The 16,441-nt window shown below is 43.6% G+C and overlaps 1 protein-coding gene across 12 annotated transcripts in view; it reads left to right on the forward strand.

The window, feature by feature from the left end:
* Nucleotides 1-6,008: 6,008 nt before the first annotated feature.
* The window catches only part of DENND4C (DENN domain containing 4C), an 83,238-nt gene continuing 72,805 nt past the window's right edge, over nucleotides 6,009-16,441 (forward strand). For 3 of the 12 annotated variants that reach the window (XM_046905885.1, XM_040656252.2, XM_025144804.3), the window contains exons 1-3: nucleotides 6,009-6,116; nucleotides 12,908-13,017; nucleotides 13,902-14,029. Coding sequence is in view for 3 of the 12 variants with exons in the window: in XM_046905884.1 (XP_046761840.1) it covers nucleotides 12,917-13,017 (101 nt within the window). In the remaining 9 variants the exon portion in view is untranslated. Of the gene's footprint in view, nucleotides 6,117-12,907; nucleotides 13,018-13,838; nucleotides 14,030-14,116; nucleotides 14,230-14,386; nucleotides 14,528-16,441 lie in introns of those variants that run through there. The other 9 variants (XM_046905884.1, XM_025144802.3, XM_046905889.1 and 6 more) reach the window with 5 other exon arrangements.

Below are 16,441 nucleotides of genomic sequence, written 5' to 3' on the forward strand. Positions count from 1 at the left end.
TAGAGGAAGCAGTCACTGTAAGAGAAGAGAAGGAAAGAGATCCAGAGGAGTGGCTCCAAGATCCAGGGGAAGCACCCAGGGGAGGAGCCCTCAATAAGATCACGGTCACCAACAAGAAGTCCTGAAAGAGTAGGAGGTGAGCAAGACATCATTATCGTTACTGATCAATCTCTGAAAATGAATGAAATTCGAGATCTGAGAAAGACTTTTCATGCCATCCAAACGAGTCTATTGTCACCTGGTTACTTCGATGTTGGGGCAATGGGGCCAACAGTGTGTGGCTAGGTAGTAGAGAAGCTCGCCAACTGAGTGGCATTGCCAGGGACTCAGCCATTGACGGTGGTATTAGTACATGCTAGAATGGGTCCTCAACCCTCTGGAAGCAGGTGCTGCCAGCCATAAAAGAAAGATACCCCTTCAAAGACGATCTGATGCCTGATAAAAAGAAATGGACTGATATGGAAAAAGGCATCCATTATTTGAGGGGATACACTGTGGTGGAAATGTTACATAGCCCCAGTTTCATTCCTGATGAGCCAGACCAAGAGCATGATCCTGAGAGAGTCAGGTGTACACCAAACATGTGGTGTATATTCACAAAGACTGCACCAGAAAGGTATGCCAGTACATTTGCAGCAATGTATGGCAGAGGGGAAAGAAGACACTTTGTAAATTAACTGGTTAATAAACTTCATGACTTTGAGTTACATTTAACCCCTCTACAAGCTTGTGTATCAGCAATTACAAAAGTAGCTGAAAAACTGGACAGAATAGAGAGCAAACAAGAAGATATAGTAGACAACCTGTCTACCGTGCTTAATGCTGATGGATGCATGGTCGTATCAGATACATCCAACAGCGACCAGGATTCCCAAAGCAGCCTACTGGAGGGGATGATCAAACTGGCTTCCTCCCAGCCTACATCATCCAGTGGCTCAGCTATCAAAAGAAGACGTCCTCCTGCTCAAGCAAGTGACAATAGTAGGACTACATTGCGTATTGCCTTGTGGCTTTACTTACGTGACCATGGAGAAGATATGAAGAAGTGGCACAAAAAACCCACTCCTGCACTTGAAGCACGAGTAAAAGGATTACAAGACAGATCAACCTCCGAGGTGAACTTCTCCAAAAAGGTGATTGCTCCAATTGCTGCAGGACATGGCAATAGCCATAAGAACAACAGAGGTAACAAAGAGAGGGGCCCTGTCCCCAGCCGGTGGGGGAAAGGGAGAATAGAGTGTATTGGACTGTGTGGATAAGATGGCCTGGATAAGCCTGTGTGGATAAGACGTCAGAACCACAGAAATATAGGGTCCTAGAGGACACTGGTGCAGTATACTCTCATGTCCTTGAGTATCCAAGGGACAGAATCAATCTATATTCATGGGGTGACCGGGGGTTCCCAAGAGTTGACTGTACTGGAGTGCAACAAAATGATGCACAAAACAGCAGTACCGCGCCAACAGGGATTCCTTGCTCTGCATTCATAAGTTGATCCGTCAGCTAGAGAATCAGGGAGTGATCAGCAAAACTCACTCACCTTTTAACAGCCCCATAATGGGGTGTGAGTAAAGCCAACGGAGAATGGAGGCTGATGGTAGACTACCGTGGCCTGAGAGAAGTCACACCCCCACTGAGTGCTGCTGTACCAGACATGTTAGAACTCCAGTAAGAACTGCAGTCAAAAGCAGCCAAATGGTGTACCACCACTGACATTGCTAATGCCTTCTTTTCCATTCATTTGGCCACAGAATGCAGGCCACAGTTTGCTTTCATCTGGAGGGGCATTCAGTATACCTAGAATCATTTGCCCCAGGGGTGGAAACATAGCCCAGCAATTTGCCATGGCTTGATCCAAGCTGCACTGGAACAGGGTGGTGCCCCTGAGCACTTACAGTACATTGATGACATTACTGTGTGGGACAACACAGCAAGGGAAGTTTTTGAGAAAGGAGAGCAAATAATCCAGATCCTTCTGCATGCTGGTTTCTCTATTAAGCGAAACAAAGTGAAAGGACCTGCCCAGGAAATTCAGTTCCTAGGTGTAAAGTGGAAGGATGGATGTTGCCACATCCCAAAGGATGTTATCAACAAATTCACTGCCATGTCTCCGCCCACTAATAAGAAAGAGACACAATCTTTTCTGGGCTTAGTGGGCTTTTGGAGAATGGATGTTCCAAACCACAGCCTCACTGTAAGTCCCCTTTATCAGATGACATGGAAGAAGTAAAATTCTATGTCGGGTCCTGAACAGCAGCAGGCTTTCAAGCAGATTAAACAGGAGATAGCTCGTGCCGTGGCCCCGGGACCAGTACAGATGGGACAGGATGTAAAGAACATCCTTTACACTGCTTCCGGAGAGAAAGGTCCCACTTAGAGTTTGTGGCAAAGAGCCTCATGAGAGACCCAAGGCCGACCCATGGGATGCTGGAGTTGAGCGTACAGAGGGTCCAAAGAGTGCTACTCTCCAACTGAAAAGGAGATCTTAGCAGCATATGAGGGAGTTCAGGCTGCTTCCAAAGTAGTTGGTACTGAAACGCAACTCCTTCTGGCACCTCAACTGCCAGTGCTGAACTGGATGTTTAAAGGAAAGGTCCCCTTCACTCATCATGCTACTGATGCCATTTGGAGCAAGTGGAAGTGATTAAGCAACAAGCTCACATGGGGAACCTCAGTTATCCAGGAATCCTAGAGGTGATCATGGACTGGCCTGAAGGTAAAAAGTTTGGAACATCACCAGCAGAAGAGATATCGCATGCTAAAGAGGCCCCACCATACAATGAACTACCAGAAAATGAAAAGAAATATGCCCTGTTCACTGATGGATCGTGTCGTACTGTGGGGAAGTTTTGCAGGTGGAAAGCTGCTGTGTGGAGCCCTACACAACGAGTTGCAGAGGCCACTGAAAGAAAAGGAGAATCAAGCCAATTTGCAGAGGTAAAGGCTGTCCAACTGGCCTTCAGTGTTGCTGAATGGGAGAGGTGGCCAATGCTTTATACTGACTCATGGATGGTGGCAAATGCCTTATGGGGGTGGTTACAGCAGTGGGAACAGAACAACTGGCAATGGAAGGGTAAACCTATTTGGGCTGCTGAACTGTGGAAAGACATTGCTGCCCAGATAAAGAGGTTGTAAAGGTGTGCCATGTAGATGCTCATGTGCCCAAGAGTGGGGCTACTGAAGAACAACAAAAAAAAAACATCAGGTAGATCAAGCTGCCAGAATTAAGGTGGCTCAAACAGATTTGGACTGGCAACACAAGAGTGAATTATTTCTAGCTTGGTGGACTCATGAGACTTTGGGCCATCAGGGAAGAGAAGCAACATATAAGTGGGCTAGAGACCGAGGGTTGAACTTAACTATGGACACTATTACACAGGTTATTCATGACTGTGACACTTGCACCACAATTGAACACGGAAAGAGGATAAAACCTCTCTGGGAGGAAAGGCGATGGCAAAAGCATAAATATGGGGAGGGGTGTCAGGCTGATTACATCACCTTGCCACGATCTTGCAATGGTAAGCGTTATGTGCTTACCATGGTGGAGGCAACCACTGGATGGCTTGAAACATATGCAGTACCCCATGCTACTGCCCGAAACACCATATTAGGTCTCAAGAAACAAGTGGCGACATGGAACTCCAGAAAGAACTGAGTCAGATAATGGCACTCATTTCAATAAATCTCTTGTAAATACTTGGGCCAAAGATCATGGCATTGAGTGGATTTATCATATCCCCACCAGCTTCTGGTAAAATTGAATGATACAGTGGGTTGTTAAAAACCACATTGAAAGCAATGGGTGGCAGAATATTTAAGCACTGGGAGAAGCATCTGGCAGAAGCCACCTGGTTGGTCAACACTTGAGGATCCATCAATCATGATGGTCCTGCCAGCTCCCTACATACTGTCAAGGGAGATAAGGCCCCTGTAGTACATGTAGAGATCATGTTGGGAAGAGTGGTTTGGGTCTTTGCAGCTTATGGGAAGGGCAAACTTCTTCATGGAATTGTAATTATTCAGGGTCCCCTGCTTCCCTTTTCTGGAGATGGGGATCTGTGGGTCCCTCCACCCTGCTAGTCACGGAACTGGGCCGAACCAGCCCGTAAACCTTTGACAAATATTAATAGCTTTTTCAGTCATTTTAAACAAAATCAACATAATAAAAATGAGTGCACAGCTAAGAGATATGTCAAAGAATACTAGAACACACGTAAAGCTTGAGCTTTTATCATACATACATCAAAAAAAAAAAAGTATCACAGTACTGCAATAAATAACTTAGAAGTTATACTTTTACAGACTGCCATAGTGCATATGACAACAGTCTGTGTTTTCTGTTAAATATAATTACTTTGAACCTGTTATGCTTAGGCAACATACGAGCAAGTTTGCCTACCTTACTAGAGAAACATAAGCCATTTCTAGACTAATTCAAATCAGTGATTTTACTCAGTGCTAACCAGATATTTCTTCTTGCTCTTACCTATTTTATTTGTAAAACAACATTTGCTTCTGGATAATTGAAGGAAAATCTGTTGTTTGTATGTGTTTAGATTATCTCAGATTGAAACAAAGTCTTAGCAGGGGGTTGCAATGTGTCATGCACAAACCCACATGACAATTAATTCTGAAAACAATATTACTTTTCTACCTCATTCCAAAGTTTTCTGGTTAGTCAGTAATAACCAGCACTTAAAGCAGTTTGTTGTGTTTTCATCCTGATATCTCTGCAGATGTTAGAGAGAATATTATTTATACAATACTATAATTAGCATACAGAGATTTTGGGATTCATAGAAGAATCATAGAATATCTTGAGTTGGAAGGGAAACACAAGGATCGAGTCCAGCTCCTGGTTCCGCACAGAACAACCCAAAATTCAAACTATAGTCTGAGAGTGTAGTTCATACCTTTCTTTAACTCCCACTGCTCAGTGCTGTGACCACTGCATTGGAGAGCCCATTCCAGTGCCTGACCACTCTCTGGGGAAGTTTCCTAACGCCCAGTCTGACCCCCCCTCCCCCTCCCTCGCAATGCAGCTCCATGCCATTCCCCCAGGTCCTGTTGCAATCACCAGAGATAAGTGTTAAGCACCTCTACTCTCTTTATACATGCCATTTTAGAAGCAATAGGGAAGAATTAGAAATACGATGGCTGTGTGTATTTCTGGTGCTTTTGGGACATGCTTTGCCTACCAAATTTTTGGTATTTCCTGATAAGATATGCATAAACAACATACATATGGAGCATGTCTGCATATTTCATCAGCAAATAACACCAAAATAATAATGTAATTAGGATGTTTCTTGGCCATGTGATAGGTAACAAAATTGAGAGTAAAGTTTAAAACTAACAAAGATTTAGGAAAAAAAAATGCACAACAACCAATTAATCTTCTAAAAGAAGAAAATAAAATAAAATAAATATATGGAGTAGAAAGAACACAAACTTTTAAGGTCATGACTGAAACCACCACCCATGGTAAACTGCAGAGAATTCTATTTATTTACTTCGGAAAGATGAAAGGCTGAGTCACCCATCAGCCAGTGACATAAACCTTGGGTAGAGTGATATCCTACCTCATTCCTCACTCATCTGATGCCAGAAATATGTCACAAGCAGGAGGTATAAAAACTGAGCAGACAAGTCTCTGGGAAAGCTGCAGTCTTTCATGTTCAGATGAAAACAAAACCTGTAAAGCCTACGAAAACCTGTAAAAATGAAATGGCTGGTTAGTGTTCAACTAGCTGTTTACCTGTGGAGCTCTGAAAGAGAATCACTTCTGCACTTGAACACTCTCCAATGAGATAGAACATTTTACATCTACATACAAACCCGCCTGTATACCCACCCTTTCACATCTGACCTCCCACTCTTTTCCCAGTAAAGTACCCTAGTAGCCTGAAAAGGATCAGTTAGAGGAAAAATAAAACCACATACACACCCACTTGATGTATTTACATATTCTCTGGACCTTGAGACCAAACTCCATTATTCCCACTGACTGATTGTTTTTGCCTTTGAGGGATAGGTCTCAGGTGGATGCTTTCAGATCAAAATTACAATCGTGGACTTAGCTTCTAAACCCACTTATACAATTTACTCTAAAGGTAAGATTTCTGTGTGTTTTTTGTGTTGTTGTATTTTTTTTTTTAAATAGAAGCCCGAACTGTGTGAATGAGGCAGATCTATCTGACGGCCGACACCTCAAACAGTGCTTATCTGCCTCCTCAGTACAACTAGATCAGCTATGAGTATGCAGCTGCTTTTCAAGTGGCTCTTTTTGAAGGATAACTTAAGCTGACTAACTTGGGAAAAGAACGTTTCTGCCCTTGCTGATGCTTTTCTTTTGCAAACAAAAGCACTTGTGAAGGCACAAGAAAACTAAATTTGCTCTCTTTTGCCATATCCTAGTTGCTTGGTTTTATTCACTCCACAGGTATGTGAACTCCTTTGCCAGCATAAAGGATGTAATACAAAAACTGTGAACCAGGCCCTGGGATGTGATGGAGGCCTCCTCCTTTGGCTTGAAGTATTTGTGGAGTCACTGCCTGATTTATTGGGTCTCAGACTGCAGTAACACATCTCTCTCTGCAGACATACTAAATCCAGTCTCTGTTAGTAAGTAGGCAAACATCCCAGCATGAGAACGGCTTAATAGGAAGCTTCCCCCCTCTTAAGTATCCTTGCAGATACTTAAGATACTCCCACTTAAGTAGGAAGCTGAGGTTAGATAAGAAGTTGCAGCAGGGAGGATATGACCAGAGGAAGAGCGGAGTCAGAGGAGAGAAAAGCTGAGAGAAAGCAACAGTAAAGCTGCAGAGTTCTGTGATTAACTCTCAGGGAGAAAATGTCTCACTTGTAGCAAGGAGTAACCAATGTAATACCATTTCCCGGAAGCCTAGATTCACAAAAGACAACCTTAACAACAGTTTCACTTCCCAATCATTTCCACACTCGCTCTCATACAGCATTTTGTACTTTTTTAGTGTAACAACTACTGCTTAATCTCTAATTCTTGAATGCAAACAGCATGTATAGGGTTTAAGTGTGAAGATTCTGGTACAGAGGGACCGTATGATTTGCCTCTGTGGGAAGATGCCAGAAGCTGCCCCTTGTCAGGTAAGAGCCAGCTCCAGCTGCTCCAAAAGGGATCTGCCACTGGCCAGAGCTGAGTGATGAGAAATACTGAGTGTGCTTCTAGAAGAGCAGACTGAAGGAAGGGAAAACCTCTCTTGCAACAGCAGCTGGGAGAGAGGAATAAGATACTGTGAGAGAAACAGCCCTGAAACCACCAAGGTCAGTGCAGAAGGAAGGCAGGAGGTGCTCCAGGCATGGAGCAGAAGTTCCCTGCAGCCCATGGAGAAGCCCATGGTGGAGCAGGTGGTTCCCTGCAGCCCATGGGCACCACCTGGAGCAGATTTCCATGAACAGCCTGTGGAGGAGCACATGGTGGAGCAAGAAGTCTGGAGGATCTGCCACCCATGAGAGGACCCATGCTGGAGCAGTCTGCTCCTGAAGATGGGGTCCTGTGGTACGGATTGATGTTGCAGCAGTTTCAAAATCAGAGAATGGTTTAGATTGGAAGGGACCATCTGGAAGTCTTGAAGAACTGCAACCTGTGGTAAACTCACTCTGGATCTGTCAGTGAAGTACTGCATCCCATGGGAGAGACCTCACAAAGGAGCACTGGAAGAGTGAGGACGAAGAGTGGCAGTGATGAAGCACTAGGAACTGACTGCATCCCTATTTACCAGAGTCTCTTGAGGGGAGAAAATAGAAAAGATAAATAGGATGATGATTTTAGTTTAAATTCAGTAATCACTGCTATTGTTTTTTACTAATTGGCAGGAAATTACACTAATCTTCTCTATGCTGAGTCTGTTTTGCCCATGGTTGTAATTGGTGGGGGATCTCTTTGCCTTAATCTCAATCCATGAACTTTTCCTTGGTATTTTTCTCCCTCTATCCTTTTTGAGGAAGGGAAGTGAGAGAGGTCCTGTGTGGTGCCTAGCTGCCCATCGGTGTTAAGCCACAACACACAACATTATGGGAATGTTTTTGCATACTTCCCCTCATTTCATTTTCTGTTTTGTTCAGTTTTGCAGGAGCATGTCCATTTCCACCAGTATCCTGGGAGTCTTAACAAGAAACACACTATTAATGTTTACAGAGCCTCCTACACGTATCTTTTATCTTTCTTTTAAGGATAAATAAAATAACAGACAAATTTTGCTCTATGTTATGCAATTCCAATCAGTCCTCACCACAATAACAAAAGGCTAGTTATGCAGGCTCTATTTCAAAATAAACAAGTTGAATGTTGGGAGCTAATGATAGATGTTAAAGCCAAGAAAAATCATGAACTCATATCGCTTTCCTTAGTCTACAGAAGTAAACAGCACTTTCCAGACAACCATCCAGAAATGAAATATCTACATTTTCATTTGGTTCCATTGTTTATTATTATACAGTAAGAAAGTATGTAATATTTCTTTGCTGAATTTATATGCCATTATGTTCAAGTCATTATTTCTTATATCTCATTAAATGAAAAAGCCCTGAATACTCTTTGTGAAGGTCATTATTTATTCTAATCAAGACAACCCAGACCATACAACAAACTGAGCAAGACCACTCAGTCTCTCCTGAGGGCATTTTCTGTATTCTTTCCTGAAATTATTACATCTCTAAACTAACCTATGTACCTATCTTATCTAACACTGCTCTTTTCAATATAAAGTGCCAACAATCTTGGCAAAACAGTACTCCCCAAGGACTGAGAACCCTTTCTTCCCTACACTGTCATCATCTTCTATTTAATATGAATTGATAGAATATTCTCCCTACCTTGATTGTTACTTTATGTAGCTGTGTATCATACACACATATGTGTGTAACAGAACCCAAATCAAGTTCATAGTCCTCTAGTTCAGTGCTCTTTGCGGTCCTCATTTTATAACAGAAGTCCAAATGGGACAAATATAGATATCCTGATGTCTATTCTGACGAAAACAGTGGAGACTAGATTATGAGAATTATCAGAGCCTACAGATATAATTCAAGTAAATGAATTTTATTGAAAAATAAATTCAAAATGAGGTCATATTACTCAACATGAGCAATACGACTTAGGTAAGTACCTAGAGACTAGATAGGCATGAGACACAGAGGATCAGCATAAATTGACCATAATTTAAAACAAAAATTGTGTTCAAAGATATTCCTACTATCATATGATAAATTAAGTGAGCAGTTACAGACAGATTAAAAGTCATGTAAGTCATAAATCTAAATGTACTTAAAAAATCACTATCTTCTGGGTATTTTCACTCTCTCAGGCTGAATGGTCAGGATCAGCATGCAGCAGTATATGAAACATTCCGCTGAGAAGAGTGAACAATTGTGTAACAACTAATTCATGAATGCACTAAAAAAAAAAAAAAAAAAAAGGAAAAAAAGAGAAAAAGTTAACAGTGAAGACCAGAAATGGAGATTCCTAGAAGAAGGAGACATTAGAAGAATCTTGTGCTTACTTAAACTGTTTGCTCCAGGTTGACAAAACCAAAAGGTACCATACTCAATACTTAGTAGGAGTAACCTGTCTTTTCCAGATGCTGAGGGCTGATATAAGAAATAATAGCAAATGGAATAATAAGTACTTTGAAGGCAAGTGTAAGGCCCATTATTTTCTGTGCAGAACGCAGAGAGACAGTACCTGAAACTTTTTGGTGGGAAAAGGAATATAACAATTAAAAAATAAAAAGAGAGAGAAGATAAAAATCTTAACAAATCCGGCCACACTTTATGCAGAGAAGATAAAGATAACTCGACTATTTAAAGGAACAGTTTTAAAGTATTCCTCAGTTTAAGCCAGTATTTTAAGCAGCATCTGTTAGTTATTTAAAGAAGACTGTGTAAAGAAAGGAGTGTCTCTGCTCCCAGGCTGGTATTTATTGCCTTGTAGCAAGGCAATCCTGTCTGACTAGGTATTTGGTACTGCAACACAGTAACAGCTAGTGAAATTCTGACAATTTCATACACAGATTGATGGAATTGCTGGAATAGATTTGTCAACTACAGTTACACTTCTAATTGCAGTGAATCAGATATAGATTTTAAGCCGGAGCAATGTACAGCGATAGCCGTATATTCATCCTGTTCATCACTGACTAAATGATAAAAGCCAGGAAGAGCAAGTGAATCTTCAGTTCCCTTCTATCCTACAAGCCAAGTGATACATCGTGAAATCATAACAAGCCACACAACAGGATCAAACACTTAAGTCTCAGAGCTTTCTGTCATATACAGCTATTCAAAAGTAAACAATGACAAGGATTTTCCACTTATTACACTGACATCATTGCTTCAAGCATTTTTTGAACTGATCTCGGCTAGCACAATTGCTTAGGATGTTTGTTTCATTTCCATTATCCACTTTCTGGACAAAACTTCTACTCCATACAAAAGTTCCAAAGGCCAGAGATCACATGGTCTTCGATGTCATGCCCATAAATATGAATATATGACTGTAAAGAACTAGATTAAGGAATGAAAACTTCCAACATGTATAAAATTAGGAAATAATCAAGTACTTAGTCAGGAATCTGTAAAGAGAATTGCATTTCCAAATCGAAGGACTCCAAGTAAGGTTATCATAGGCTCAGCCTGCATAAACCCTCATCTATGCATGTCAGAGGCAGCAAGAGTAAACAAATCGCTTGCTTCAATAGGGCTAAAAGATCAGGGCTTTCTGAGTTGTAGATGTGGCAACAGGTGACAAATTAAAGTAATTTCACTGAAATTGCTTGCAAATTATCTAAACCTACCTTTTGGAATCATTGACTCATTTGCTATAATGTAAGATTCTTAAAATACAGACTTTCAGCATAAGTTACTAGCTGTCTGGCATATGCATGCTACTGAGTATATTGCTTCTTAGATTAAGTGCTCCTGCTGAAGATAAATAAAGATGAATCAAGAAACCTGTGATATTTCAGGAAAAAAAACTGCAAGGAGCAGACCTTAATTCTCTGGACCAGAGAGGTACAAAAGAACATAAATTAGCTGCCTCTGTCTTGGCCTTGTTCTCTCAGTTGTGTAGGTGGAATTTGACAATGATTTAGTGGTTCACTGCTACAAAAAGGATGGTCATTTCATTTTTCATGCCAGTTCTGCTACTCAGTGGCTGAGGGACTAAACCAGCAAAATACGTTGAGTTTCCTATTGTGTTAGTAAATTGAATGGGCTTAGTGCAAGTTCTGGTGACTGTCAAAACTAGTATGCGGCCATGTAAATGTATGGCTAGAAGAGACCGAGGAAGTCCGTATAAGACATGTCTCTAGTAATTCCCACAAAGTCTCCAACACTGATGCAGTCATCAAAAGTGAATAGGTTCTCACATGAACTTGTCAATTTGAGCTGTGCACTTTAACCAATGTCCGTTTCTCTGTTTTCTCTGAGACAAGGAATGCTACTCCTTTTTTATATTGGTAGACTGAAATCTCTTTAAGACTGTATGGATGAACAATTCTTGCAGCACTGCACCTTTATCTTCCACAGGCACAGTAGATTTTGCAGTAAATTTGGCTCTGCAATGATGCAAAATAATAGTTAATAAGCAAGGCTTAGTCTTTAATTAAAAAATGTGACCTTAACTGGTAAAATAGAAGGAATGTTTTTAAACGCTAGTACTTTTTCACTTTACATAATTTAAATATAATTGCAATGCTTGAAATATTAAAATAAAAACCTGCTGAAGCTAGAAAAATGTACTAACAGAAAGTAGTCAGCATACATTTCCAGTATATCTAGCTTGTGGGCAATGGCATCCTAGCTTGTATTAGAAATAGTATAGCCAGTAGGAGTAGGGAGGTGATTGTCCCCCTCTACCCAGCACTGGTGAAGCCACACTTTGAGTACTGTGTTCTGTTCTGGGCCCTTCACTACAAGAAAGACAACCAGGCCCTGGAGTGTGTCCAGAGAAGGGTAATAAAACTGTGAAGGATTTGGAGCATAGGTCTTATGCGGAACAGCTGAGGCAACTGGGATTGCTTAGTCAAGAGAAGGCTCAAGGGGGGGGGGGGGGCTCATCCCTCTCTACAGCTCCCTGAAAGGAGGTGGCGGCGAGGCGGGTGTCAGCCTCTTCTCTCAGGTAACAGCAATAGGATGAGCGGTAATGAACTTAAGTTGCACCAGGGGAGGTTCGGGTTGGATATTAGGAAAAACTTACTCTTAGAAAGAGTGATAAGGTACTGGAACAGGTTGGACACTGTCCCTGGAGGTGTTCAAGAAATGTGTACATGCGGCACTGAGTGGCATACTTTAGTGAGCAAGGTGGTAACAGGTTGGTGGCTGGACTGGATTATCTTAGAGGTCTTTTCCAACCTTAATGATTCTATGATTCTGCACTGATTTTCAAGCAACACTGCTCTAGTTTGTGTGTTTTCTTTCATTTTCAGTATCTCATGGCAAGTATCACTATAGGTGACAGTATCAAGCCTTAGTGTCTTAGTGAATGCAAGGTCTGCTCAGATATGTTGTCATATAAATACTTTAAGTCTTGTAAAATCATAATCTTCCAGAGCACACCCCACAAAGTTTCATAAATATAAAACAAAGGAAAGTTATTGAAACAGTCATTGCCTTGTAGCTCATATAATTTATCCTTCTGTATGCTGGATGTAAGCAGAAACCTTTACTCTGCACTTTTAAGAACAGTTAGGGCTACACATTAGCCTTAAGTATGGCCCTAAAACTTCCAACACAGCTACGATCTGGAGTAAAAAAACAAACAAACAAACAAAAAAAAACACTTGGCCTTTCAAGTACCATATTTCACTTATGACACAGCCCATTGCTTGTTACTTAAGGCAGTGCAATTCTGATTTATCTTGTCCAGAAAGCTTCCATGACAGCACGCTGCAGTGGAATGAGGCATCTGCCTGAACAAGGAGGCGCAGCCACTTCTGCAGTCCTGGCCGGGAGGATGCAGCATAATCCACCTAACTGGTGAGGCAAATCCATGCATCAATCACTCTATCAAAAAATACCATTCAGTCTCTTGAGGAAGGGATTGCAAAGCGCTGTTCTGCTGGCTCTGAGGTGGGAGATCAGCTACAGAGGGACAAGACAGCTCTAGGACAAGGGGCGACGGTTTTAAACTAAAGGAGTGAAGATTTAGATTAGATGTCAGGGGGATGTTTTTCACCAAGAGGCACTGGAACAGGCTGCCCACAGATGTTTGGGTGCCCTTGTCCCTAGCAGTGCTCCAGATGAAGCTGGATGGGGTCCTGGGCAGCCTGATCTGGCACGGGACAGCTCAGCCTAAGGCAGGGGGTTGGAACTGGGTGGGCTTTGAGGTCCCTTCCAACCCTAACCGTTCTATGGTTTTAAGAACACTCTGGAACACGAATTTCCAGCCCCCTCAGAAATACCCCTCTGAAAAAGTACAGCCCCACACCTTCCTCCCTCACAGAGATACTTGGGTAAGAAGCACCACTTATGAAGGAAATACTCTTGCCTGGGCAGGCAGCTAAAATGACCCACCGAGCTCTGGCACCAACCAGCCCCGCAGAGAAGACCTGGCCGGGACACACACCCTCGCCAGCTCAGAGAGGGAAGCCCGCTTAATCCCCACAGCCCCGCACAACTCCCTCGCGTTCCGCGCCCTCCAGCCCCGGCCCCACGCGCCGAAGCGCGGCCTAGCTGGGCGCTTCGAGCTCCGGCTGACACCCCCCCGCCGCCGCCCTCGGGCGCCCCCTGCCCGCAGCAGCCGTTCCCCTGCCCCGGCCGCCGCCGCCGCCGCCACCGCCTCCTTTCGGGGCGGGTCTGGACCCGCCTGTAGGCGTTTGCGGGGGAGAAAGTAACATGGTGGCCGTTTCCTTCCCAAACAGGAGCGGAGGGGACTCCGGCTGCTCCTGAGGCCGCGGCAGGAGCGGGGAAAGGCTGCGGGCCGGGAGCGCCGCGACCGTTGGCGCGGGCAAGGGCGTCGGTGGCTTGGCGGCCGGAGGGCAGGCGGCAGGTGAGCGGCCATAGGCGGGCGGGGAGGGAAGGCGGGCGGGGGTTGACAGGCGCGGAGCGGGACCCGGCGCCTCGTCCCTCCGCCCGTGGCGCGGCAGGAAGCTGGCACCGCGGCGGGTGCGCCCCCGTTCGCCGGGCTCTTCCCCTCGCCTTTCCCAGAGCTCCGGAGGAAAGCTTTCTACACGCCGAGGGGGGACGGAGGTGCGGAGAGTTCCCTCGGCGCCCGGGAAAGGCTCCCGTTCCTCCTCCTCGCCGGGGCGAGCCGTGACACCGAGTGCGGCGGGGAGGGCGGGGGTGTTTTCTGAGCATTTCATGTTATGTTATTTTATTTAGTTTTATTTTATTTTTCCTTTTAAAGTGCTCCTTACTGGTTTCGCGTTCCCTCGCGCCAGCTGTCCCTCGGGGGCGTCTTTGCCCCCTGCCGTCCTGCGGGCGCCGTGCCCCCAGCCGAGGCGGGTGGCTCTGGAGGGCGGGCAGCCGGACGCAGGTGGTCCCGCAGGTGAGCTGGCCGCGGGCAGCTCCGTCCTCTTTCCCTCCCTCTTTCCTCTCAGCCCTTCCATCTGCCAGCTCCTCCTCTGGGCCCCACGTCTGTGAGCTTAACCCCCGCGGGCGGGGAGGGCCGCTCAGGGCGCAGCGGCGGTGCCGCGGCTGTCAGGTGGGTGGTGGGGCAGCGGCGCCCCCCTCCCCGCCGCACGGTGATAAAGGTTGCTAACAGCCACGCAGTGTTTGGGGAGCTGATTGTATCAGCTTCGAAACTAGCTCCGTTTGGTTCTGCAGGTTTAAGGAAGGGGGAAAAAAAAAAAAAAAAAGCTGGAGCCGTGACTATTAATCACCCTCTGCCATTGTCTGGGGGTATCTGGTGTGTCCTTGCAGCATGGCCAGATAATCTGTTCAGCAGTGGGGTTTGCTGACACATTCGTGCCTTCGTAGATCAGCATGGGAAAATTATCTCCGAAAGCCATATGGTTTTCTAAGTGCGATGTAAGCTGATGTAATGCTGTCTTCCTAAGCGTCTATACGTGTAAGTTAACGTATTGTCGATGCAGCAAGTGCAGAAAAGATACAGAAGTTGGACGAAATGATATTAAATTCTCCATCTGCAGATATCATAATGCACTTTTCTCTCGCTGCTGTGATCAAGTGCATTCCAAACACGGACTGATGGGCTGATTTCAAACTTAATGCCCGTGGCTAAACTTTTAGACCTGCTGCATGAGAGCTTAGATTGTAAACAAACAGGATGCTTGATCTGCTTTCTTTTTTCCCTAAGCTGTGTTAGTGTGACTTCTGGGGGACTGGTACTTTCCTGTGTTTGTAGTATTTCCTTGGCTCAGTGAGGCAGTTTAAGACAAGCTAAACTTGAGCCTGCGTAAGCTGGTAAAAAGAAAATTATTTCCTTTAAGCTGCTTTTGTTAGCTGTTTTCTTGTGAGTGTGTGTTTAATGAATGCAAGGTTAGTGGAAGTTTTTGCATCACTCCTTTTAAGGTGGTATGCTAGAAGTTAAGGGAGTAAATATTCTCTGTGTTGTAGTGGAGAAAAAATGCTGGAATGCAAATTAATTCACACCTTGGAAAATGAAAGTAGCTTTATTTTGACTTTTATGTGAAGGGCTACCATGACCAAACTTAATTTACTGTCCAGACCAGTGTATGTGTTTCAAATGCTTGGCTCTAAGAACAGCTCTAAATAACCAGTCAACCAACAACAACAACAACAGAAAAAACCTGTTAGATAGCTTGAATACTTTCATTATGTGTGATGATTATAAGTTTTTTAAAGAATTTCTTTAATAATTGGCTGGCTGGTTATTTCCATTCTGATGAAACTGAAATGCTGATGCATTCTGCCTTGAATCATGCAAGGGAATAATTCAGTAACAACCAGAAATTTAAATATTTCTTACCTACATGTAAATTTCCATGTTAAAATGGTTACTAACATACATAATTATAATAACTGTATACAATAACAAAAAATCGATTTTTTTGAAAAGTATTAGCCTATAAATTAAGGTGGACATTTTCTTAAGTACATACGGATAGGGATAACATTACTTTTGATTGTTCATTTTTTGATTAAGATCCGGCTCTCTGTAGCCCAGTGGAATTGAAATGAGGTCTCCATGGGCTAAATCTCACGTGCTTGTATTTTTGTTTGAGTGTGTGAATCATGAAAGATGGTGAGTGAAATTTCTTTCTGACTAATTCTTGGAATCTCTTATTAATGAAGATATTCGCTACAGCTGCGCTGCCATCTAGATGGGGCAGAACTGAGGTATCCAAATAATGACCTGGATAGCATCCCTGTGACTCATCATGTATGAATTCTCACTTGAGGTAGCAATGCCAATATTGTTGAAATATAGTTTTTTTGGAATGGAAGCTTTACAAAGGCGATTCTTTCTTAGGTGTGT

This window comes from Gallus gallus, chromosome Z (assembly GCF_016699485.2).
Source record: "Gallus gallus isolate bGalGal1 chromosome Z, bGalGal1.mat.broiler.GRCg7b, whole genome shotgun sequence".
Lineage (NCBI taxonomy): Eukaryota > Metazoa > Chordata > Aves > Galliformes > Phasianidae > Gallus > Gallus gallus.